At 41.0% G+C, this 27,420-nt stretch overlaps 1 protein-coding gene across 3 annotated transcripts in view; it reads right to left on the bottom strand.

The window, feature by feature from the left end:
• Positions 1-1,317: 1,317 nt before the first annotated feature.
• Positions 1,318-27,420, bottom strand: part of LOC124777371 (hemocyte protein-glutamine gamma-glutamyltransferase-like) — a 165,266-nt gene continuing 139,163 nt past the window's right edge. For all 3 annotated transcript variants that reach the window (XM_047252754.1, XM_047252755.1, XM_047252756.1), the window contains 6 exons: positions 25,311-25,408; positions 15,057-15,223; positions 12,270-12,393; positions 10,380-10,540; positions 10,155-10,291; positions 1,318-1,459 (listed from right to left, as the gene is read on the bottom strand). In XM_047252754.1, the coding sequence (XP_047108710.1) occupies positions 1,318-1,459; positions 10,155-10,291; positions 10,380-10,540; positions 12,270-12,393; positions 15,057-15,223; positions 25,311-25,408 (829 nt within the window). The remainder of the gene's footprint in view (positions 1,460-10,154; positions 10,292-10,379; positions 10,541-12,269; positions 12,394-15,056; positions 15,224-25,310; positions 25,409-27,420) is intronic.

The raw sequence follows: 27,420 nt of genomic DNA, 5'->3' as shown, positions 1-27,420 counted from the left end.
GTCTCTATTTCGGTCCGTCATTACGTTTGAACACGATATCCTGGTATGTCTTGGAAGTAGAGGGCAGCACAATATACTTAATCAAAAGCCGCATATGTAGTCCTTTATTTTTAACGACTACGAATTGAAAGGTAGCTAATCGGCATTATAACTACACTAGTTTTCTGATACAGAGTTTCCGACGTTTCTAATAAAACTGTAACCATACTAGTTTTCTAACACAGAGTTTCCGATGTTTCTAATAAAACGGTGCATATTTTATGATTTCGACGTATGTATAACGACTTCTAAAGCTTATTAAATGTGTGTTACATTATGTCCGTTAATTCTACATTCTCTTTCGTCAGTTCATTACGACGTTGATGATTGAAATGAATATTCTCCTCTCTAGCTACTAGTATAATAGCGCGATCTTTATAGACTATTAATTGATATTAGGTCGGGCAGCCCACACTCGAGATGTGTTACACGTTTGTTGGCAGTTTTATTACAAACTGGTCAAGTCCTCACCAAAAAACATACGTTTCAGTAACAAAGAAGTCTCTTACGAATTCTGAATGGGTAGAGGACGTCATAAACCAACAACTAGAAGGAATAAAGATAAAAAGTGAAAAGGAGGAGCCTGCATAGCGTAGAAAGCAGGACGAAGAGGGAGCAGAGCTTCTGAATAACACATTAAAAGCATTCTCTCTGGAGAGAGAGAGAGCTGAATTATTTATGTGAAATCGATTTCACCGATGCGCCTCCTTCGATTCGTACGACCTAACTACTGATTAAACTCTGTAATTAGCGTAGGAGTGCGAGTGCTGGTGAGCGCATTGTGTGCCTCAGTGGTCATAATCAGCCGTTTCACGTTAGAAATCACTTCGCCTACGTCATTAGTGATATTTATGCGTATTAGTTATTAGTTCTTCCTAGGCGAACAACATGCACCTTACATTGCAGAGGTCATTTTTCGTGGTATCAGCTTAGTCTTGTATGTTTGTGTTACTTTGTTAGTAATATGACTATAACAATAGTGCTTGAAGCACTGTTTTTTGGTGTAGACAGCTCCAATTAAGGAGTGGTGTTTTGGCGCTGGCGGGGCTGTGGAGGAGCTGCGTCTCGTCAGTGATAGTGGTCGAGCGACAGGCTGCTCGCGAATCTGGAGGCGACGACGTCGCGGAGGTCGGCGGGGGCGGCGGCGGCGGCGCCGGCGTCCCTCCAGAGCAGCGTCAGGTCGTACAGCGAGCAGTAGCGCCGGCCGTGGCGGCAGAGGCCCGCGCGGCGCGCCCGCAGCGCCCCTGGCGGCAGCGGCGGCGGCGGCAGCAGCCGGCCCTAGGGCTGCACGCTGACCGTGGCGGCGCCGCTCACCTCCGGCAGCTGCTGCGAGCAGAACGTCGCCACCAGCTTGCGGTCGCCCACCTTGCGCGGCCGGAACGTCTCCGTGAAAGACACCAGCTCTCCCGGCTTCACGTCCCTGGGGCGCGCCGGCGCAGCAACCGAGAACAGAGCAGGTGGCGCGGGGCATGAATTTCTGAGCTTCTATTTTCAGTTATCTACACTACTGGCCATTAAAATTGCTACACCAAGAAGAAATGCAGATGGTAAACGGGTATTCATTGGACAAATATATTATACTAGAACTAACATGTGATTACATTTTCACGCAATTTGGGTGCATAGATCCTGAGAAATCAGTACCCAGAACAACCACCTCTGGCTGTAATAACGGCCTTCATACGCCTGGGCATTGAGTCAAACAGAGCTTGGATGGCGTGTACAGGTACACCTGCCCATGCAGCTTCAACACGATACCACAGTTCATCAAGAGTAGTGACTGGCGTATTGTGACGAGCCAGTTGCTCGGACACCATTGACCAGAAGTTTTCAGTTGGTGAGAGATCTGGAGAATGTGCTGGCCAGGGCAGCAGTCGAACATTTTCTGTATCCAGAAAGGCCCGTACAGGACCTGCAACATGCGGTCGTGCATCATCCTGCTGAAATGTAGGGTTTCGCAGGGGTCGAATGAAGGGTAGAGCCACGGGTCGTAACACATCTGAAATGTAACGTCCACTCTTCAAAGTGCCGTCAATGCGAAGAAGAGAGGACGGAGACGTGTAACCAATGGCACCCCATACCATCACGCCGTGTGATACACCAGTATGGCGATGACGAATAGACGCTTCCAATGTACGATCACAGCGATGTCGCCAAACACGAATGCGACGATCGTGATGCTGTAAACAGAAAATGGATTCATCCGAAAAAATGACGTTTTGTCATTCGTGCACCCAGGTTCGTCGCTGAGTACACCATCGCAGGCGCTCCTGTCTTTGATGCTGCGTCAAGGGTAACCGCAGCCACGTTCTCCGAGGTGATAGTCTATGCTGCCGCAAACGTCGTCGAACTGTTCTTGAAGATGGTTGCTGTCTTGTAAACGTCCCCATCTGTTGACTCAGGGATCGAGACGTAGCTGCACGATCCGTTACAGCCATGCGGACAAGATGCCTGTCATCTCGACTGCTAGTGATACGAGGGCGTTGGGATCGAGCACGGCGTTACGTATTACCCTCCTGAACCCACTGATTCCATATTCTGCTAACAGTCATTGGATCTCGACCAACGCGAGCAGCAATGTCGCGATACGATAAATCGCAATGGCTACAATGCGACTTTTATCAAAGTCTGAAACGTGATGGTACGCATTTTTCCTCCTTACACGAGCCATCACAACAACGTTTCACCAGGCAACGCCGGTCAACTGCTGTTTGTGTATGAGAAATCGGTTGGAAACTTTCCTCATGTCAGCACGTTGTAGGTGTCGCCACCGGCTACCTTGTGTGAATACTCTGAAAAGCTAATTATTTGCATACCACAGCATCTTCTTCCTGTCGGTTAAATTTCGCGTCTGTAGCACTTCATCTTCGTGGTGTAGCAACTTTAATGGCCAGTAGTGTAAAAGCAACGGCATGCCAACGATAAGCGTGGGGGACTGGAATGCTATTGTTGCGTAAGGAGGGGAAAGAGCTGAGGGAGAATACGGGATCAGTAGCAGGAATCAGAGAAGAAAGAGACCAACTGAGTCTGCAATAAATTTCAACTGTTAATAACGAACACATCCCTAGCAATCACAAGAGAGGGCGGTAATTTCATATCGCAATTTGATGATAATAGGCTTAAGTTTAATCCTTTAGTTCCCAACAACATAAAAAATTAATTTTAGTATTTCTCACAACATTATCCTTTATCATCATGCTAAGCAGCGGATACAAATAGAAATTGTCAAAAAGAGAAAAATCAGTCCTTTTAAGGACGTTCTCACTTTGGAACCACTGCCACATACAGTTTTCAACCATCTGTCATTTCATGAGATATATTTGAAACCATTTTCCCGTTTTTCTTACACACCATCCCACACGTCGAATCTTCCATGAGCTCATAATGCCTAAAACAAATTATAGTCCTAAACAGCAAGCAAAAATGAGCCTAAAATTTAATAAATGTATATCAAGAGCACTTACTGCTCCAGTGGTTTCATTTCGAAACCACTCACAAAAGCAGCAGTACAAACCTACGTTACTGTACCTTTAGACATACATACTTTCATCGTCAATGATCTCCTCAATATCATCACCAAAGAAAAACAACATGTCACAATCTCCTACAAACACGGAGTGCAATCTCCGCACCGATTATTGCTTTGAACGCTGTGACTGCTACAACGCACTACATTCGTAGGAGTACCACAGTGTACCACTTGAGGTCTCTGTCTTGCAATAGCGATAGTGGTTTCATGTGAAAGGCATTAGGACTTCAAAAAAATTGATAACATGGTGGTTTCAGGCAGAAACCACTGCTACTCAAAGAGCTAAGAGAATCGTCAGGATGAATCAGCGTGGAAAGAAATGGAACAATGACCTACGGAGCAATGATGGTGTGCGTTTAAAGTTCCCTAAGGCAGCAGATCCTGCGATAAGAGATAGAACACTAGGTAGTGCAGCTAAAGCGAAACGAGCAGCTCTAAAAAGGGCAGTCAAAGAAATTGGAATGGAAAGAATTCTTGAGCAACAAAGAAATAATGCAATACAGCTATGATAGAAGGAAGTACAAAAGCGTTCAGCTAAAGGCGGTAATACTGCAGTATAAGTCAGTTAAGAATGAAATTAGTATAAAGTACAGGGAAGGTAAACCGTCATGGCTGCGGAGAAAATCTGAGAAACTCTTAAGGGAAATAGGCATGGAAAGACAGAATCAGTATACATAAAAATTAAAATAATGTTCATTGAAATGAAAAGCAGAGGAATCGACAGTGAGAGTGCAAAAGAAAGAGTTCATTAAAGGCATCTACAAGGGGAGGAACTGATTGGTAGATTTGAGTTTGGAAGACATAGACTACCAAGTATTAGAGTCAGAGTTTGACAGGGTGTTGCAAGGCTTACGATCAAATAAGGGATACGTAACATTTCTTCGGAGGTACTAAGATCCTTGGGGGGGGGGGGGGGGGAGGGGGAGGGAGGCAGCCGAATGAATGGCTCTTCAGGTTAACGTGTAGAATCTGTGAGACTTTCGGAAAAATGTCATCCTCAAGGTTTTGTATACAAGTGTAGATAATTGCGAGTACTAACGCACAATTGTACCCAAGTTTCTCATCAGAATAATACATAAACGAGTGTAAATGAAAATTAAGTGTCTGCATGATGACTATCAGTTTGCCTTTAACGAAGACAAACGTATCACAGAGGCATTTCTGGCGGTGGGCGTGACAATGCAGCTAGTCTTAAGAATAATCAACATGCCGCCATAGGATCTATCGATCCAGAAAAAATGTTCAACACGAAATGGAGCAAGATGGATGAAATTATTACAAAATTTGGTTAGCTATAGGGAAAGACGGTACGGTAGATATACAAGAACCAAGAAGGAACAGTAGGAAGGAGTAATTAGAAAGTTTGCATCAAAACGGATGTAAGACCTATGGATCAATCTGAACATCGAGGAGTAAAGCCGGAATAAGAGAAAGATTCTGGAGTCGAAAGATATCAATGACAGTATTCGATAATGCTATTGCTATTCTCCATGTCAATGAGCACGATTCATATGACTTGTTGAATAGAATGAACAGTCATCGAGTATAGGATACGGGTTGAGAATGAACGAAAGAAAGAGGAAAGTCTTGAGGAGCAGCCGAAACTACATCAACGATAAACTTTACATACAAATTGGGGGCCGCGTAGAAGACTAAATGAAGGAATTCTGCTACCTCGGAAGTAAAGTTTACATGACGGACGAGACAAATATGATATAAGAAGCAGAATAGCACAGGCAAAAAGGGCACTCCTCGCTAACAGAATACTAGTATCAAATATAGATCCTAATCTGAGGAAGAAATTTCTGAGAAGTGTTTACAAACATGTGTACGCACTTGTGCCTCTTGAGTCAAGTGATTTATATTAACAGGATGGAGAAAAGACTGTATGACGGTGCTAAAAAGTTAAAAACGCTTTTCTTGGATTATGTGGAATATGCATTTCATCTCATTCAGAAGAAAAAATTAATCATGTATTAAGACAAATTACACCTCATGATGAGCTCGCAGGATCCGAAATGTATCGTTTATTTAGCAAAACAAGAAAATTTGTGACTGATGGCGTTTCTTAATTCATACTTCCAGTGGATTTCTGAGAATATAGTTTGGAGCACAGCGTGGATGGAAGTGAATCATGGACTATGTGAGAACCGGAAAGGAAGAAAATCGAAGCGTTTGAGATGGGGCGCTGTAGAAGGATGACTTGATAAGCTGGAGGTTCTTCGCAGAGTCGGCGAGGAAAGGAATACATGGAAAATACTGGCACGAGAAGGGATAGGATGTTAGGAGATCAGGGAATAACTTCCATAGTACCAGAGGAAACTGTAGATGGTAAACGCTGTAAGGGGGGACAGGGGTTGGAATACAGCCATCAAGTAATGGAGGACAGTGGTTGTAAGTGCTATTCTGAGATTTACGTAGAAATTGGTACAGCAGTGAAAGTCGTGGTGGATCACAATAAAACAGTCAGAAGACTGATGAAACAATAAAAATTAACTTGTGTAAGCTTCAAAATGGCATGATATTTTCAAGATTATCAGATTTTTCGAGTATCTCGGCAGAATAATTATCATGGCGTCTCTGCCAGACGCTAAAACGACATTCCACTTCGACAACTGCATCTGGCGAGATTCCCGATGATCCATAATTAAAGATATTATATGGAAAAAAGCGCAGCCTTACCTACATACTCTCAGTTATTAGAAAAATGTACTGCCATAGAAGAGTATGGCAACTCTGATAAAGCTAGTTTTAATTGTGTTGTTTTTAAAATGCCAAAACCAGTAAAAAATGTAGTAATTTATGCTATGCTCGTGTTACGATTTAGTTTAACAATTCCACCCGTTTCGAGCATGGATTTAATATATTGTTCTGTTAAGATTAATCTAAATGTCAAAATGTATGAGATTTTGCAGCATGTTGCTGTGATGTTTGACTGCTGTTATTCGTGATGTAGCTGTTGGCAAATGACTGAACGACGAGCAATTATTCTCTATTGAAAACTCATGTTTTTAAATATTTATTTGTTTTTCACACTCATCACAGTTGTTGCGACAAGAGGCGCACTTTCACGTATGGACTTTGTTTAGAAAACTATTCTGGGTTGCTCTACAATACGGTTCACATCTACATGCAGTCAAATAATGACGAACATGGCTAACAAACAGCTATTGTTATGAATGTATGTTAGCCTCATTTTCAGGTATATATCTTACTGTTTATATTAAACTTCTTATTGTAACCAAGATTCGACCGAAAGTAGTCGACCAAGTATATCACATTTCTAACACGTTAAGTTACTAGTAAAGATTTGGATATGGTATGGCAATAAAAAATAAAAAATAAAACCTATTGGGTTCGCAGAGCGCTGAAATTAGAAGCTGATACGAGGTTATACCCAGTATGTATAAACTATTACAACGGAAAAGTATTTGTTTTACATGTTTAAGCACATGTCTTACATAAATAATTATCTGAAATTTTGAAAATATTTAGCGTTGTGACTTTCATTGTGGAAGTGTATAGAAAAGAACATCGCTTAGCCACCAACATGAAATATTGATTAAACTTAGAACAATAATGTATTTTTCCTGAGGTTTTTTGTACAAACTTACTACTCATAATTTCAAATAAAATTGGAATCTATCCAAAAGTAGGCATATTGCAGTTAGTTTCTCCACCACTCACAAACTTCATCCACAATTTTTCACACCATTAGTATTTCCTTTACAACGTTTTGAATTTATTCACTAATCTATGTTTGCTGTCTTAAATTTCACATTGTCCAATTTTGAAACAATATTTAAGGACGACTTCTTTCTCAAACGACTTGATAACTTAAGCAGACCTGAATATGCATTTTCTCCTCATCTTGCTGGAAATACACATACAGCTACTAGTATTGCAGAAAATGATATCCAAACTTTGTGCTTTGCAGTGAAGGGCAGCACAATAAGCTTACTGGAAGAGATCACGATTAAACTCTCAAGAATATCATCTTGAGTTATATTCTAGAAGAGTAAATAGAATCATGTAACATTAAATTTCCTAAATGACTTCTGAAATCTTCCTGTTTCATTTGAACGAACATTATGTTTTCAACATTTCACTGCTTAGTGTATAATTCATTCCTCTGTACTTCATCTTTACAATTATACCACAAATTGCCATTATTTTGATTGAACGACGCATATTTATACCATTAGTCATATGTGTATAACTTAGCACAGACTCTTAGATGATTATTTCTTATTCATTAATATAAATCATCATTTATTTGCTTATATACAAAATTAACTGAGTTTGTTTCTTGAAAAATCAACAGTAATATAAAATTTGTGTGTATTACATGTTTTATAATCATCTTCTTCACCTTAGCAACGGTAAAGTATATTGTGCTTGTGTCATATACACGGCTTTTGAAATATACCTTTGTTGCATAAACATTTTGAAATTATCATTGTCACGTTGGTGCACTTGTGGTGATCTAAAAGCAGAATGTTACTTCTTACATCTCTCTTAAGTGAATCGATTAGGTATGTTCATGCACGTCAAAACATCTCTATTAGCTGATATAAATCCATTTCAGGCATTTCTAGTACTTTTCTTCAATTTAAAATTCATTCCCAAATAATTATGATTAGTTCAAGAATCTTTCATCATAATTAATTTGACTTTCACCTCAATCAGTACTCTGGACATATGAAGTAATCAGTTCGTATCGTGGTTAGAATTCTATATTGAGGAGTATATTTCTCCAGTTTGTATCGTGGTTCGAATTCTATATTGAGGAGTATATTTCTCTATAATAGTTGATAGTGCTCATTCTGTGGTGGGAAGAAGAGAAGATATACCACATCCCACACCTATTACAGCATTATGATGACCAAATCACCGTTACATCTGTTACAGTTTCAATGAAAAATATGCTACTGACAATACGACTATATTTGAGAGCACTGGAAATTATTTTTCACTTCCAATATTATGATTTTCGTTGCTGATAGCTCAATAATACGCTGGATTTCAGACGAAGTGGTTGAAGAAGGATTAATTTTTGACCCTATCGAACATAGTAAACAATCAAAAGAAATAAAATCGTGTTGTCTCTTTAAATCATGTTCCTTTATTAGTTTATGATAATCCCACGTGCTGAGAAATTTCTAGGCTTTGAAGTATATTTAAGGTAAACGCACTATCTCATGAAAAGTATCCGAACACTTATTAGTGGACATTAATATAAGGTATGTTCCCCACACCCCCCCCCCCCCCCCTTCGGCTTTATGACTGTTTCAAGTCTGTTGTGGACACTTAGCGTGAGCTGTACGATTGTCTGTGGAGGAAAGACAGCCCACTCTTCCACAAGAGCCAAAACCAGAAAGACAGTGATGTTTCACGTTGGGGTATGGGGAAGTTGATATTCCCAAAGGTGTTCCTTTGGATTCACGTCGGTACCATGGACAAGGAATATCACTCTCCACAAATCATTTCTTCATAAATGCTGCTTTATGGCGGTGCGTTGTCGTGCTGACATAAACTATCATTTTCTCCAAACAGCTCTTCTACTGTGCTCAGTACACAGTGCTGCAAACTGTTTTCATATTGTTAACGTTTTTTCTTAAGCGCTACACAGGGACCATACCATTGGTACTACACATGATGTCAGGTAACATTCTCCTGGCATTCGACAAGCCCAGTCCTTCCATCGAACTGCCACAGGGTGCAGAGTTCATTCATCACTCCAAATTACTTGTTTACGGTCATCTACTATTTTGTAATGTTGCTCTTTACATCATTTCAAGACTCGTTTAGTATCGACTTCAGAAATGTGTGGTTCATGCGGAATTGCTCGACCAATGTACCCAGTTCTTTTTAACTCCCTATGCACAGTCATTTTGACAGCTGAATTGCTGGTAACACTTTGGAACCCATGGTCCCTTCCTCTGATTTAATGCGATATTTATAACGACCCTCCGTCAGCGTGTGTGGCCTTCTTGGTCTTGATTTAGCTGTGGTTGTTCCTTCGCGTTTCCACTTCAGAGGCTCATCACAAACAGTCAACTTGGACAGCTTTAGAAGGGTTTAAATATCCCTGATTGATCTGTTACTCAGATGACATCCAATGACGAGTCCGCGTACGAAGTCATTGAGCTCTTCTGACCGAACCATTCTGCTGTTACTGCTTCTGTACTGACAACATAGCTGGTTAGTTTTAAGTAGTTCTAAATATAGGGGACTGGTGACTTCAGCTGTTAAGTCCCATAGTGCCTAGAGCCGTTTGAACCATTTTTTGACAATATAGTACTACTTTTATACTGGAGGGCCCGCCACTGGTGACATCTAGTGGTCAGTTCCGCATCAGTTCCGCACTACGCATAGATGTCAGTATAAATTTGATCAAATAGTATATTGTTAACTTTAATAACATCACTGGCACTTTTTCTTCACATTACAGATCCAAATTGGTATTCTTCTGTGAGGTTAGTAACAAGTGAGCGAGATTTTAGTAAGTTCGTAATTTAAAAATATTCGTCTACTAATAACTGTCCTGCTCGGCAACAATACACCTGACATGTGTTGTGCTCACCTAAATGGGATGACTTTTGGTCGGTTGAGGCCTGGCCCCTCAATGGTGAAGGTACAGTCGGTGAGCAGCCTGTTGAGTGGGTTCTGGAACGTGAACGTCGCCTGGCTGGTCTGGCCCACCTGGCAGCTGCCGCGGATCTGCAGCCACAGGTACACACGGCTCATGCGGACTTGTCTTAACACGGTATCGCAGAGTTCTTAATGGATGACTTGTTGTCGGACTCACCTGTATGCTCAGTTTGGGGTTGATGAAGGGGAAGTCATCCTCCTCGCTCCAGGTCTGACGCGTCTCCTTCACACTGGCGATGGCGTATATCTTGACCAGGTTGTGGTCCACGAGCTTGTCCAGGTACTCTTGGGGCATTATCTGGATACGAAGTATCTCGCCTGAGGGAGAAGAGAAAATATGTTTCTATGTTATTACAGTAGTTACCTCGTCTACGAAGGTAAATGTATTTGTTCATATTTTCCATTTTGTAAGCGGAGAGCGTCTGTGAGCTCATTAAATTTTCCTATGAAGTTTACACCAGTCAGTGTTCACACCTTTTTTATTTACTTGCTATAAAAATTTCAAATTTTCATTCACCATAAATAGCACATAATGTTTCTTGCGTTAGAGTATGGCATGAGTGAACACATGCTCAACGCTTCTAGTAGTAACTTTGAGGTTATGTCCACTCATATCACACTCTAACGCAGCTATCGGCCACTACTGATAATCACTGAATGGTTGAAATCGGTATAGACAGTAAATAGCAACTTTATGAGCGTTATTATGTACTTCAATTGAAATAGTCAATATTATGTCAAGAGTCAATATTCAGCAGCACAGTACGAGCAATGCTCGTATATATAGATAAAGTTTATTTGACAATCATGTCCATTTTAACAGTTCCAGTTCGTACTCGCTAGCTTTGTTACAATGGGCAGCGTCATACTGTATTGTTCCCCGTGAAAATCATGGAAAATTAGATGAATTGTCGTATACAACAGTTGCTGCTTCTTACCATTGAAAAGCAATTGCTAAATTTAACTACCTGAGCCACTACCTTAATAACCCTCGTCACCATCCTTTCACCATGTCACAATTTAATATTCGTCTTGTCACCGCGTTTCCCTACTTTACTCACCTCATATTTTATACTCATTTCTATTTCGCCGCGCGGGATTAGCCGAGCGGTCTAAAGAGTTGCAGTCATGGACTGTGCGGCTGGTCCCGGCGGAGGTTCGAGTCCTCCCTCTGGCATATGTGTGTGTGTGTGTGTGTGTGTGTGTGTGTGTGTGTGTGTGTGTGTCCTTAGGATAATTTGGGTTAAGTAGTGTGTACGCTTAGTGTGTGACCTTAGCAGTCAAGTCCCATAAGATTTCACACACATTTGAAATATTTTTTTCTATTTCATCTGCCGCCAGCCCCCTAAATTCTGACTGCCTCCACCCGAGTTCAACGACTCATGAGACACTGAGAAGCAGGATGATTCAGAATTAAGCACCCCGTCGGCACTGAGATCACTAAGAGCAGGTCATGAACTGCAAGGTGACAAGACTGCATCAAGTACTCGACCTTTCTCTGACTGGTTAAATCGTCGTAGCATTAGTCAGAAGTGATTTGCGGGAATCGCACAATTAAAAAATGGGGAAGAGACATTTGAATGGGCGAAGCCTTGAGACAAAGGAGCAATGCGGAAAAATCGTCGTTGCTAGAGAGATTTTGCAGATAATTAAGGACTTACGACGTGGATATTTGCGAAAAAAAGGCTAGTTGAAGACTATACTTCATGGAATTCTAGGATTTTGAATCAGGATAAATGACTTGACATATCAGTTTTACGTCGTCTGTCAGTTGACGTGAACAGCACGGATTCTAAGGTACTGGTGCGAAACGTCGAGATATGGGCTAGGCTGACCAATACAGTGTCACAATCAACCGGAGAGATGCAATGTACGAAAGGTCATACTGTCTGGTAGGTTATCAAACATCGAAATGCTTGATTCGATTAATGGAACGTGTAGGTAGGTTACTCCATGGTGCTAATCGTTTCTTAATGCCTTTGTTACCTGGCCAAGGACAAGAAATAAAACATTGCAGAGGCTCTAGTGGATTTTAGGGAATACTTACGCTGTCCGCCCTGTATGATGAACTCGCCGTTGGCGCGCTTCAGCCTGTGTGCGGTGGCGCCGGTGTAGAGCACGGAGCACGCGGACAGGATGGCCGTGATGGTGCGCTGCTCTTCCGCCTTGTTCTGCAACACACAGCGTGGAAAACAACAATAGGCGAAACCTCTGCGGAGACACTACTGTCTCTGCTATGCTGATAAAAGCCTGCGCCGATGCGCGGATATGTCCACAAGTATCCGGAGTAAGAATTACTATATAGTTAAAAGTTCAAGTACAGAGCCAATATTACGACCTTCGTTTATTTTTATTACTTGTTATAGACGAAGGTGATTGCATGAAGGGACTCCACACGTCGGTTGTAAGGGTAGCTAAAAATTGGCGGTCTACATGCACCTTTGGAATGTATGCGAGGACCAGGAGCTCTATAAGTCTATTTTCATCCTGATCTAGCGGCGACCACCTTGTCTGAAACTACTGACTGTGTGCTGGTCCGAGACCAGATCTGTCACACTGTCTGTGGAGCACCGCATGGACGACGTGTCTGACCGCTGCCTATTTGCCATACACGATTATGAAGTTGTTCGTATTATCGGTTAATGTACTGTACAGGATGCGGCGCTTAAATCCGGACAATTGAAACATTTGTAAAAGCAAATTTATTTAAACAAATTACAAACAAAAATGAAAATCCTTTTACAGATAAGTAGTGGTATCTTTGAAGAGTAGCATTACTCGATGTAAGCCCCTTCAGCCGCGATGACCGCCTCCAATCTTGTCCTGAAGTGATCGCATACACTCTCTAAAACAGCGCTGTCCATGTTCGCGAATGCTGCTTCGATAGCAGTGCGTAGAGATGCGACATTAGGGTGCCTCTTTGACCATAACATGTCGACGAGAGCCAGTGTTGGACTAAATGGCTCGTATGAGCCAGTGCACCGTCCTGTTGAAAGACATATTGCCTCCCCGAGGCCACAGTTACCATCCACGGTTTCACGACATTTGTCAGAACTTGCTGATAAACTTCTTTTGTCACAGTTTGTCCATTTTCAAAGAAACGTCGCGGTATGATATCACCCTCAATGGACACAACACCTAGGACGTGAACCCCAGACTTCTCCGAAGCATTATACTTGGCTACAATATCGTAAACAGTTGATACCGGGTACTTGAAGGCTCGAACTATTTCAGTGGGCGAACGATAATCGTTGCTCTTCGGTTGTACTGCGCACTTGTTCGCAACATCTCGACCATTTTGAGGTTCTGGCTGTTTACTAACTGCCTATGGTTTTCAAGAACGCCAGTCGCGACCTCCGGCGGAACTACGATATGGCGGGAAATTCATATCGAAATTTGTCGGGATTTAAGCGCCACATCCTGTAGTGCTTGAATGATTAGCTACTTTGAGCGTTGGGGATAGAGCTAGAAGAGTGCTTCAGTAAGACTAAAACATGTACATATTTCATATAAGTAAGGTGACTGTGTAATGCAAGAAACCAAAATGAAATCGACAATTTGACGAAAGTTTGGGTACTGTATGGACGGCAAGGAGAAAATCAAAGATCTAATTGCTTGAATTACATGTAAAAATGTATATCTTCACAGCGTACGTAAAATGTGTTGTAACTAAAGTGTAAGACTGACCAAATGGTGTAATCTGTTTTTTAACACTAACCCAAGAATCAAAAGTTTTCAAGTACTGGGTGATCAAAAAGTCAGTATAAATTTGAAAACTGAATAAATCACGGAATAATGTAGATAGAGAGGTACAAATTGACACGTATGCTTGGAATGACATGGGGTTTTATTACAACAACAACAAAAAATACAAACGTTCAGAGATGTCGCACAGATGGCGCTTCATCTGATCACAATAGCAATAAATAGCATAAAAAACTAAGACAAAGCAAAGATGATGTTCTTTTGTTCTTTACAGGAAATGCACAATATGTCCACCATCATTCCTCAACAAAAGCTGTAGTCAAGGTATAATGTTGTGAACAGCACTGTAAAGCATGTCCGGAGCTATGGTGAGGCATTGGCGTTGGATGTTGTGTTTCATCCCTAGAGATGTCGGTCGATTACGATACACTTGCAACTTCAGGTAACTCCAAAGCTAATAATCGCACGGACCGAAGGGGGAGGCCAAGCATGACGAAAGTGGCGGCTGAGCACACGATCATCACCAAACGACGCGCTCAAGAGATCTTTCACGCGTCAAGCAATATGGGGTGTTTTTTTTTTTTTTTTTGTTCTAATAAACCCCATGTCATTCCAAGCATGTGTGTCAAGTTTTACCTCTCTATCTACATTATTCCGTGGTTTATTAAGTTTTCAAATTTATACTGACTTTTTGATCACCCGGTACCTCCAAATACTAAGCCGCCGCTGAAAAAAAGGTCTCTACAGTAACGACTTTTCTACCTTTTCATGAATTGGGGATGATATTGTTGAAACGGTGCAGTTTCTAATTGATGCTAGAGGCAAGTACAGAGCTATAATTACTACTTCATCTAAAAAGTTGAGACCAAAATGGAAATCTTGCGTCTTGCTCCTTCGTGCAATTTGAGAGCAGTGAGTAGAGGGTTGCGGTCTCGTAAACTGACATACGGCAAGGAGAGCGGTGTGCTGACCACATGTCCCTCTACATTTGCATCCAGTGACGCCTGTGGGCTGAGGATGAGACGGCGGCCGGTTGGTGCCGTTGGACCTTCATGGCGTATTCGGGCGGAGTTTAGTTTAAACCTAGTTTTTTAGATTAGAAGGTCGAGTGCAGTGGGTAGAGACTTACGTGTATGTGGACAGTGACGCTGAAAGCGTGCCCCAGCTGGACGTTCTCGATCTCGACGAGGTCGAAGGCGACGTCGTGGTTCTCGGTGGACGGCAGCTCGTAGTGGCAGCGCGCCATGGGCAGGAAGCGCGCCGCGTTCAGCACGGCCAGGCGCTCCTCGTGCGAACCTGCGGCAAACGCGGGAGCAACCTCACATCAAATTCTCAGCCAGCTGCAGACTTTGAAATACCTGATTACAGTTGACATGAATGTGGAACTGTAGCAGTTAGCGAACACTTAACGTTTGTGCAAACCGGAACCACCAAAAACAACGAAACTGAGCCGTGGTAAAATTGGCTCTTTTTTGAAGTGCGCGCCGCAGCACGTAGTGTGAAGCAGTCGCCCTCCGTTTCTGGCGGTGGCGCCGCTGTGGTAATCGCAGCTTTGGTGTCGCCCTCTGGTGGGAAAGGGGAAAGGTAGCCTGTTCACGTGCATTTAAGGGGCGCTATGAGCTCGCTCGGTGGCAAGTCTGCTCAGTTGGTCAGCTGGGTCAGTGTGGGGCAGTCAGTGTCTGTCTGTCGTCCGGACTGCTACTATGTGTTAGGCCGCCAGTCTGCTCGAGTTTGTTCAGGCAATAGTCATTGGCGGTTGGATCGATCGGCTGATCGGTCGCGCACTGGGGCACAAAATGACTTGTCCGTCTTGAGCGTCGGCGCATGTGAGGTCGCCACGTCAGTCCAGTGACCCGCGCCATATAGCGAGGGGTAGTGGCTTCGCGGCCGACACGAGAGCAACAGGAGTCAACCAACGACTTCGGTCTGGCCGGCGCGAGCTGCGACGCCGTGAGACGGGAGATCGGCGCGCCTTCCTGCTTCCGTTGAAGCGGCTGGCAGCGGACGGCTCGGGAGAGCGTTTTGGGGGTGCTGCGCCAGGTCTTAGCTAGACATCGCATTTACTAGAAGTTAAGTGATTCGTGATATCTTGTTTCCTTTACTTGTAAATTCTACTTGTTTTCTTGGTCAGTCTCTCGTCCCCAGCTTGCTCGTCTGTCTCCCGTCCGCATTTGTTAGGCAGTTAGTGTCTGCCTGTCTGTCTGTCGGTCTGCCGTACGATAACAGTTGCCTCTGTCATGTTTGTCGGATTCGGTGCTAACGAATTAATTGCTTAAGGTATAAAGGCCGAATTCCTGAAATATGTTTTATCTTCCTTTCATCTTGAGAGGCGGTATATGTGTAATGTAGAGCATGTTTGTACATTTTATGTAAGTCTGCATTTCATGGGTTTTATTTAAATGGTCATTTTAGTATATAAAGTTGCCACCCTTCCACCGTAAGAGTTTTCTTTGAAAAACAAGTTGCACTTTCGGTGGCAAGTAATTTTTTAAATGTGAGTGTTTTGTACCACTTCCATCCCTCCTACGCGGTGCATAGTGTATGTGTTTGTGTGAGTTGTTAAAAATTTTAGTTTAAAGTAATCTGGTGTGTTGCAGATTTGCACCAGTGTAGTCTTTCAGAGGTTCTTGTGAGCGATCGTGACTACGGCCGTCTTAAAATCGAGCGGCAAGCTTCTTAGCCTGAAAGCTCATACTGTCAACAACAAAAAAAGTTATTTCTGCCTCTGAATAAATTGGAACTTGAAATTTAGAGGGTGCTTTCTGATTATAATTTTTAAATCTGTTTTTTCTTTTTTTTAAAAAAGAAAGGGTTTTTAGGAATAAAATTTCCATTTGTTGAAAGAAATTTGTTTTCATCAGTTACCCACTGGCAACTACTTCTACGCTCACATAGTGTGATTAAATGTGTTAACGTTCTTGATGAATCGGTAGTAAATAAAGTAAATTCTTTAAGAAAAGATTTTGAAAGAAAATCAACGGTTCAGAAACGAATAAATCAAAACTTGTTGGATGTGCCGACACTAGACTGGAAGTAAATGGTGAAGATTACATGGGATACGGCGTACACGAAAGCATTGCACCGCTCTCGTTACTTTATAAGTAAACAGTGCTCTCAAACGAGGTGAAAATGTAAAAACTAGTGTCAGTACACCTTGTGGCAGTATCGGAGCGCAAGCCAAACTCGTGGCAGTTAACCCAAAAAAGAGGTTTCTCTTACAATGAAATTGCAGCTCATACGGAGCATGCTGCTAAAATAGTGATCCTTGTGTGACGTGGACAGAAGAGGATCGTGCGCAAGAAAGGGTGCGTCACGATGGTTGTGACATTATCTTCAGTTTCGTGAAGGACCGACCATTTTCGTCTACAGTACTGGTTCAATAATGGATTACCATGGCACGTGTGTACTTGCCTGCGTCGACTCCTCGGGCACTGGGATGGTGGCACGCAAACCAGTGCTTCTGTTTCCATTGTCCAAAAACTACATACTAAAACCATATTTGAAGTCTTTTAGTGGTATATTAAGAGACAATGTTTAATGTTTACGGGCCATTTCCACTTCAGTTTCTACAGTAGTGATTACCTCCAGTGGTAAATGTCAAAATTTAGCCATGCCTAAAATATTTTTAAACAGCTTTTATTATAACTATTTCTTTACGTTTATACGGTAACCGCCAGAACATCTATTGCTGAATAAAGACTATCTCTAGTCTTTCCCGCACATTACAATCTTCAGACGTAACGCACTCATGCTGCTCCTACAGCTTTCCTGATCTCATCTACCCACCTTCCACACTCTGTCATCCTCTCGACCTTGCCTCATTTCTTGGAATCCACCAACAAACATCTATGGTCCATCTATTGCTCATTTACATGTGCCGCCCACTTACGTTTCAGTTTCATTACGGTCACAATTACGTCAATCACTCCAGTCAGTTCCCTGAGCAACCAAGTTTTTGAATGTTTTCCGCATTTGAAATCTACCTCTCACCGCCGTAGTAGGTACTGTAAAATTTCAGTTTAAGACACATTGAAAGTTTCTTTCTGGGAAATCTTTACCGGAAACACCATACCATTTTTATTGTTTTGTTTATCTGTTTTCCTATGCATCCAGTTGTATTATTCAGCACCTAGTAATAAACTCGTTAGCACGTTTTTTCCTGATCTGGAAAATGAGCAACTAAATGCCTTGGTTGTAAGACTACTTTCTACTTCCCCGCGAATGCAACGCACAAAAAACAGGCTTCACAACACACTGGCGAAAAGTTTCTGGTTAGTATAAACTATTATCATAAAATCCCTTAAGATTACTTATTCCATTCGCCCCACCTGCAAGTGTGAAAGTAGATCTTTGTCTACATTATCAATGGCAGATAAAAACAAGGAATCGAATTGTCTTAGAGCATCAGATACAATGTTCACCTGCCACCATCAAACTGTTTAACAAATAGACACAAATATTCAGTACCAATCATCTCACAGATTCGTTATTTATTGGCTTAATGAAAGAAATGCAAAAACACGTGAGGTTAGTTTGTTTGAATGTTGGCTAAATATTATTTATCGTCCGTCATTTTTAGAAAAGATAAACTTTTGCATTTCTAAACTTTCATAAACTGCTGCTACAACGGGAGCGAGTTCTGTCGAATAACCGCTGTAGAACATCACAGATCTCTCATCCGGTCCCGCAGCCATTCCACCGTTGAACGATTTTAATTGATTTTCGATTCCACGATACCGTTTGCAGCTCTGTAGTCCTAATATTTCATCTCTTATCGTTTACATAATCTGTGATGTATAAAGTGTGTACATGGAAAATAAGGCAGTCGTAAGAAACATGCATAAAATTACAGCTGTAGTTCATGGTCAAAGCTCGTATCTACATACAGATTAGACGGCGTGGTGGGGCGGCGAGTGTGTGAAAGGAGTTTCATTAACATGAAGACTATAAGAAAGAAGATAAATGTGCTTTAGAACAGACTAAGACCATAAACCAAGCAAAATATAATTCGTAATTCCAATAACAGGTTTAACAGGACCCATCACACATGAATGTGAGTTTCTGAAGTTTCGAACTCGGTTCACAATCAATGCAAGTAATTCTGACAACATATATTTTCGCTGTTGCTATTTTCTTACAACGAAACGTAGATCAAATTCTGTCTCAAGATCAAGCATATCTTCTGTATCACTTCACTGTACTACACTTCCGGAAAAAAATTAGTAATCTGGAAAGACGACGTAGTTTTTGATCCGGTGACGGGATATGCCACCTAGGGAATAGTAGAAGTGCTAATAATTTTCAACGTCGTGCGCCAACAGATAGCGTAGTGGCACGAGAAGTGACCCGTGCGACTCGTCAGCTAACAACTCCTACAGAACGAGTTGAACAGGTCGGGCAGGCGTGGCATAACGTATCCCAGGACAGTTTCCGTCATCTGTGCAATCGATTAGATACCACAGTTAGCACCTACACTGCCGCCCGTGGAGTCTACGTTATGTATACATGGGTGTTTCAGCATGGATCGATACCGGGCATGTCAGAATCGCTTGTGCTACTGACCTGCAAATTTAATTATTTCACGTGCCCTGTATCTACTGTTGCAACAGTAAATCTTGGGTAAATTGGAAACCTTCTAAAAGAGAGTACCAATATTTTGCTGGCAGTGTATAAGCTACAATACCAAATCACACGGTACTGAAATTAGGAATGAACAACAGTGATAACCTACAACAGACTGTGGGGCGGCGGGTGGAATTATTTGTTGTATAAAATGTTCCTACTATTTATTTAATGCTGTTGTTTGCCGTTCTCAACACTGGCTCTCTAACTACAATATTGGCAACCAGAAAGTGATTAGCAAAACGTGAAGCCTGTAATCAGAATTCCTAGTGCCTACTTCATGTGAGAAATACATTTGTAGTTACAGCTTATAGCTCTGAGGAATTAGGAGATTGTCTGGGATTCATAATCAAAAACGATTCTCTCTAAAATGTTCACTATATTCTGAAAGTCACAGACCAAAAAGAATCCACACAATCCAACTATCAGAGCAGTTCAGATTCTAATGCGCTGATGCAACTATAACTGTTCAAATTAAATCTTTAAGTGAATGCTCGGCATAATTTGATGATAATGTTCATCAAACGCCACGCTAAATAATGGTAGAATGTCTGTCCCGCGGCGGCACGTGAAAATACGACATACAGAAACTGAAGATAGATCATTAAAGTCATCCCAGAATTAACACTTCACTCGAAAACGATTTCTTGGTTAGGCGTACCCCGAGTAACTTATTACGGCATCCGAGGCTGTTTATAGCAATGATACCGACGCGACGCGACTCCCGGCACAGGTGGTGCGCTAATCAGCGTCTGGAGAGAACTGGTGCCTTTTTCTTTCTCGCGCAGCGTTCTTATATATAAAGCCGCGGTGTGGACGGCTAAGGGAACGCCTAATCAAATCCGCTATCCCGACTAGCCGCTGGGCTAGTAATGCACCACTTTAAGTTATCGAATAAATCATTGCTTCCTTTGCTGATGGCCGATGAAGTTCTCAATTTAAATGTGCAATCAGCACACAGGTAAGTAATCATAATAAAAGTCTGACGTGGTTAAGTCAAATATTTTGGGCGAGAGAATTTATTTAATTACACTACATGCAGTAGACGAGCTCTGAACTTGCTCTTTAGAGATATGCTATCGCTGTAGTTTTATAGTTATTCAGTTGAAACTTCTCACATCTTTATGATTATAGCGGATCTCCGTTCTACTTAAATTTAAACATCCTAGTTTTATTTATTCGCCTACTTATCTATCTTGCTTCCTTAATTTTTAAGACAAAAAGCAGAAAATCGTGAATTTCAACTAAAATTTTGATTTGTGAGATCCAGAATACTGTTTCTACAAAATTATTATGAAAAAGGAGTCTAAATATAAATTTTTAAGTTTCTAGCTCTTTTCTGTTGCGCCAATGATTTTTACAGAAAAACATCCAAATTTCGAAAATGGTTAAAGTTATTGAACTGATATTCAACACATATTAATTTAGTATTATTCCTGACATGATAGAAACGTTTCAGGTTATTTACTGGATTTTTACAGTATTGCACAACATTTATGACATCAGAGCTAGTTACAGCGGACTAGGCTGGCACACAATTGAAAGACTGATGTGAATTTTATACGGCGTGAGTAGGCTGCTTCCCTACAAGACCAAACCACCATTTATTCGAAAAGAGCATTTGGGGAGAGTAATCGAAAGTACAGAAATTGAATACGTAAATCACAAGGGGTATAGCAGATAAACAGCAGGAAAATATGGTGGATGCAATAAAATCCGTTTGAAGACTGATAACTACAAAAATATCATATAGGTGTATTTCTTGAATTTTGAGTTTAAATAGTAGTAATATTGAGTTCGGTGTGTGTGCAGTCGAGATTGCGGTATAGTGTGCTAATGTAAAATTATTTTGGTAGCTTGTAGTTATCTACTGTAGCAACAAGTGGATCCCACATCGAAAGGAAATATACCACAGTGTTTATCTTTGTCATTACCGAGTGGTGCACTATGGATCTTTGCGCACATTTATGTGATTGTAAGTTGGCTGTAAATTAGGATTTTGGGTGATATACTTCGTTACAATATTGTGAAATGCCTCGAAGAAAACTGTCTATTGACACGAAACTATCACTGGTTCAGAAACTATCGTCCTTATAAAACACAACTGGCTCTTAGTCAGACGGAGTATTGAGTGCTATCAACAGGGGATCGCAAGTTGATTCTATATTTCTATAAGACTTTTTGACACGGAAAGATGTAGGTGTTTACTTTACCCACGTGCTATTCGAGAGCGGAAAAGTCGATAAAGAGAAGGTGGTTCGATGAAACCTCTGACAAACACTAAAAGTGATCTGCAGAGTAATCATGTACATATAGATGCAGACGCAACCTGTACCCAGCATCCTGGAGCCGAACGCGACACCCGGATCGCATTACGGACTCAACGCAACACAAGGAGCGTCTTTGAGTACCGTTACCAGTCTCTGAACAAGGACACTAGAGCAAAAACGGCCTGTCACAGTGGCGTTACTTCTGCTGCAGTCGCAGCAAGATGAATATTAGCCTACAAAGCAACGCAAAAAAAACTAAGAAAATACACTTTACTTAGTACTCTTCCTGGAACGCAGTACCAGTTTTCCCGTTTGAAGTCGCTAAATCACGACTACTTAAACGCACTCAAGAGGTAGCTGTTAAGAACCCTGCACGCGTATACTGAAGAAATGTTCAGCTCTGGAGTTCTGATGGCAACCCAATTAAAGTGGAGCCTCCTAGTTCAGGTTCACGAGACTCTGTGCCATTGCCTTCGAATAACTTAAAACCTCTCCGCAGTGCCTTATAACGAAACGACATTTAAAAGTGTTGATGATGATATCTCCGTCAGACAGAGGAGGTAAGCCCGACGACATCCCGACTTGCTCTCGAAGAGTAGCCAGGTAACGCTTTTGCTATTCGTTCCTCCCCTTCCTCCAGGTGTATACTCATCTCCATCATCACGCACGTAATATTACATACACTCAGCAAATATTGTAAGCATTAAATAGCAAAAATCGCCAGTCGGCATTTTTGTTACCTTTCCAAGACATTTGATTGCGTAGATTATGTTACTCTCTCAACAAAACTTAAATTTTATGGACTCGGTGGCTTTGCTCACGACTGGTTTGAATCACATTTAAAAACAAACAGAATGCAAAAAGTTGGGCTGAGTAATTCAAAGGAGAGAAAATTTTATTGAATAATGAATCACGATGGTATTCTGCAAGATTCAACTCTGGGTCCACTGATTTTCCTTATTTATGTGAATAACCTTCTGCTTACTACTCATCAAGCAGAACTGGTATTTTTTGCAGACGATACTCGTGTTGCAATAAATCCCTTTAGAGAGAAAATCAGCGGAATAAATTGTTAACTATGTTTTTCAAAGAATTATTAAGTGGTTCGATGGAAATGGATTCTCCCTAAAGTTTGAGGAAATACGCTGTCTTCAGATCTGTATAACGTATAGTTATACCAACAGCTGTTGTAACACTTGAATAGGAGTCAATAAACAGAGGAGAATGCTCCAAATTCTTGGCTGCACGTATTCCTGAAAACGTGAACTGTGAAAAGCATGTAACTGAGTTTCTCAGACAGTTAAGTCCACCTACTTTCGCTCTTTGTGTAACTGCTAGTCTTGAATCAGCTTCCTGACATATTTTTCATATTTTCACTTAGTAATGTCTTGCGGACTAATATTCTGGGGCAGTTCACTGCTCAGAAACAAAAGCGATCAGTAAGATTAATATGTGGTGTCCACCCGTGACTGGCATAGTAGGTATCTCTTAAAGGAGCTAGGCATTTTAACTGTACCACCACAATACATATATTCGCTAATAAAACCTTCATAAATAACCCATCACAGTTTGAGAAGGATAGTAATGTCAATACCTACAACAGTAGAGGGGAGAAAAGTCCTTTATTATCAATTATTAAAGCTCAGAAAACAGGTCAATATGCAAAACGAAAATTTTTGATCATTTACCCAATAGTATAAAATATCTAACCTAGTAAAGCAAACTTCTGATTTGACCTAAAATTATTTCTTTTGGACAACTCTTTCTTTTCCGTAAACGAATAATTACCTAATAACTAGTATACTGTAAAAAAAATACTTTTAAGTGTAACTGCATATTAGGACTAAAATATAATATGATCATTAATATTAACACTAACCATGTATACATATCCTGTAAGCCGAATAGTTCCACACCATTTCGATAAAAAAAGTCGTTCAAATGATCTATGGAACATGTAACTAACTATCGTGCAAGAATAACTGCAGACAGATAAAAGATACAGTTACGTACCTCCTGTCGTGACAAATATGTTAGAAGGAAGGGACTGGAAATTCATAATCACTAATACCTTGCTCGAGAGACAGAGGGAGTTTTCTCTCCTGATAATTAAGTACAGAACTATTAATACGTCTTTTTTATTATTACTGTCAATGAAATGCGATCTTCTTTTTCTTTTTTCTGGCATATTCATAACAAACACACTTCCTTTTCTTACAGGACTTTCCGAGACGTCTTGTAAGAACCAACAAGATATTTTCCATTACAGTCACACTGTAAAATTAATTATAAGGATTAAAAGCAGTTACTGAAAAACAGATGCATATCATTAGAAGAATTTCTTGAGTTATGATTTTTTTCACTTTGTCTGGCCCTGCACACAACGTTCATAGCTCTCGTATATTAGGAAACTGAGCAATTACAAATGAGAAATCTTTTCATATAACTACTTTATACCTTTTTCTCTTTCTTAATAGCAGTTCGCAGCAGCGACAAGTATATTGATTAATTTTCTAATGTCTCTATATCGCAGGACAATAAAACTGGCTTGTATTGCTTTTGGTAAACTGAATACTGTTTTAAAAGTGAAGATACTTACATGACTAAAATGGAAAGGTTACAGTCTTTTTTTTCACCAGTTTTCACTCATGGCAATGAAAAGTTTATTTTCAACGCAGAACGAATCAACATGAGAGTTGTTCAGTGCATAATGGAGAGACGCACGTTGGAAACTACTGGGATATACAGGAAAACTAATTAATGGGCCAGGGAACAGAGTGAAATCGATGACGTAATTGTGATTTCAATAAAAATAAAATAGTGGTACACGGGAATTAAAGCCAGGTGAATGGACTGTAGATACACAAAGACGTTCTTTTTTATTCAGAGAGATAAGAAAACCCCAAGACAGCGACCTGATGGAAGGTAGACGGATGACGTTAAAAAATCTTCAAGAGCAACATGGAAAGCTACAGCTGAAATCCGTAATGCATGGATAATTTTAGAGAAGCTGTGGTTCCAAGCTTGTTCCTAAAGGAATAAAAAAATACTTACAAATAAGCAAACCTTGATTGGAATTTTAATATTTGTGGTTTAGTTATCTAAATCATTAAAATATGAGGTCTTATTTCATGAAGAATTCTGACGTGATAAAGAAAATGGAAGTAATTTTCAAAATCAGCATCATAAATTGATTCTAGAAAACCTATATTTGAGAAATTATCTGGTAAAAATTTTCAGACTGCAGCTTTGTTCAGTGTATCAAAATACAGTTATCCACCTCAGATTCTAAAATAAAGTTCGAAATCCTAATTAAAATTGTAGGAATTCTCGAACCACACTTTCGACATTCACTCATGAAAATGCTGTCAAATCAGTGATACGATACACGATCACAAGTCGTCAAACAAACCGGTCAAATTAACTGAGAGACAATATATAATTGCTAGAGTATGGTACGGAAATAGTGGCTGTGAGTGCGAGCTGCTTACCTTCAGGGTCCTTGTACTGACTAGTGATGTCCTCCAGATCCGTGTCGCCCTCGTCATCGTCTTTCTCTGCACTTTTCGTCACAATACGCTGTCCAACACTGCAAAACAGGTATCACCAGTAAAAGTCTGCTAATATAACAAAAACTGTAGAACAGATGTTACTTTAAGTTGAAGAAACCCTCAAGGAGCAATAGAGTAAATTAGCCAGTTTTCGGAGACATGTTCGTCTGATTTTGTATACGTCACACAGAAACCACTGAGTGAATTTGTATGAATGTCTCCTTACTGTATTCATGCGGTAACGTACAGGGTTTGTTCGTCGTGTCAGCTCAGGAATCATGCTTATTTAAATTTGATATAGTCCAAGTTGAAGATCTACTTACAAGAAACGACAGCTGCAGACTAACAGCTGCTGCACATACAGTTTCATCGACGATGAGTTCTTCTAAGGTGTCACTAATGCCACTGTATGTATTATAAATGCGGAAATGCAGTTATTAATTAAAATTAATTATATATAGCTATTCCATTTTGACATTAAATGCGATTTCTATCATTTGTTCGTGCAAAAAATTTTTGTAAATACCATCATGCTTCTAAAATAACAGAACATTTTTTTGACTTTTTTCAACTGAAAGTTTAGTTCTTAAAGTAACTGACTTATACTGCAGAATGATTAATAACATTTTATACTGGCGATAATTGTGACAATAAATTCTAGTCGTACGTAATTGATATGGTTACTGAAATACAGGGTACCTGTAACATTGCTGACTTGGTTTCTCGTTTTAAGTAAGCTGTCATTGAAACTTTTCTATCTTTCTTTGTTTTCAAAAATGATTTCTACGAACATGTTTCTCGTGGAACTGCGTCCCAAGAATAGAAGGAAAACCGTAGAGTTCAGGACCGATCCAAACGCACTAGCCGAACAACTAACACTGACAGGCAGCATACAGAGGTCAGTCAAAAACATGGAAACACCGCGAGAAATGCTTGCTAGAACATAAATGCAGATGCCAGCCCAGCCTGCATGTGGCGCTGTTGTACTTTGAGCAAAAATGGCACATGTGTTATGTTCTTAATACACTATGTGGTTAAAAGTATCTGGACACCCCAGAAAACATACATTTTTCATATTAGGTGCATTGTGCTGTCACCTACTGCCAGGTACTCCATATCAGCGACCTCAGTAGTCAAGAGATATAGTGAGAGAACAGTACGGGGCGCTCCGCAGAATTCACGGACTTCGAACGTGGTCAGGTGATTGAGTGTCACTTGTGTCACACGTCTGCACGCGAGATTTCCGCACTCCTAAACATCCCTAGGTCGACTGCTCCCGATGTGATACTGAAATGCAAACGTGAAGGGACAACACAAAAGCGTACAGACCGATCTCGTCTGTTGACTGACAGAGACCGCCGACAGTTGAAGAGGGTCGTAATGTATAATAGGCAGACATCTGTCCAGACCACCACATAGGAATTCAAAACTGCATCAGGATCCACTGCAAGTACTATGACAGTTAGGCGGGAGGTGAGCAAACTTGGATTTCATGGTCGAGTGGCTGCTCATAAGCTACTCATCATGCAGGTAAATGTCAAACGACGCCTCGCTTGGTGTAAGGAGCGTAATCATTGGACGATTGAGCAGTGGAAAAACGTTGTGTGGAGTGACGAATCACGGTACACAATGTGGCAATCCGATGGCAGGGTAGGGGTATGGCGAAGGTCCGGTTAACGTCATCTGCCAGCGTGTGTGTTGCCAATAGTAAAATTCGGAGGCGGTGGTGTTATGGTGTGACCGTGTTTTTCACGGAGGAGGCTTACACCCCTTGTTGTTTTGCGTACAATGCCAAGTATACATTGATGTTTTAAGCATCTTCTTGCTTCAAACTGTTGAAGAGCAATTCGGGGATGGCGACTGCATCTGTCAACACAATCGACACCTGTTCATAGTGAACGGCCTGTAATGGACTGGCACGCACAGAGTCCTGATCTCAATCCTATAAAACATCTTTGGGATGGAACGCCGACTTCGTGCCAGGCCTCACCGACCGACATCGATACCTCTCCTCCGTGAAGAATGGGCTACCATTCCCCAAGAAACCTTC

Source organism: Schistocerca piceifrons, chromosome 2, assembly GCF_021461385.2.
Source record: "Schistocerca piceifrons isolate TAMUIC-IGC-003096 chromosome 2, iqSchPice1.1, whole genome shotgun sequence".
In the NCBI taxonomy this organism is placed as follows: Eukaryota; Metazoa; Arthropoda; class Insecta; order Orthoptera; family Acrididae; genus Schistocerca; species Schistocerca piceifrons.
This window is presented reverse-complemented; position numbering and strand designations above follow the sequence as displayed.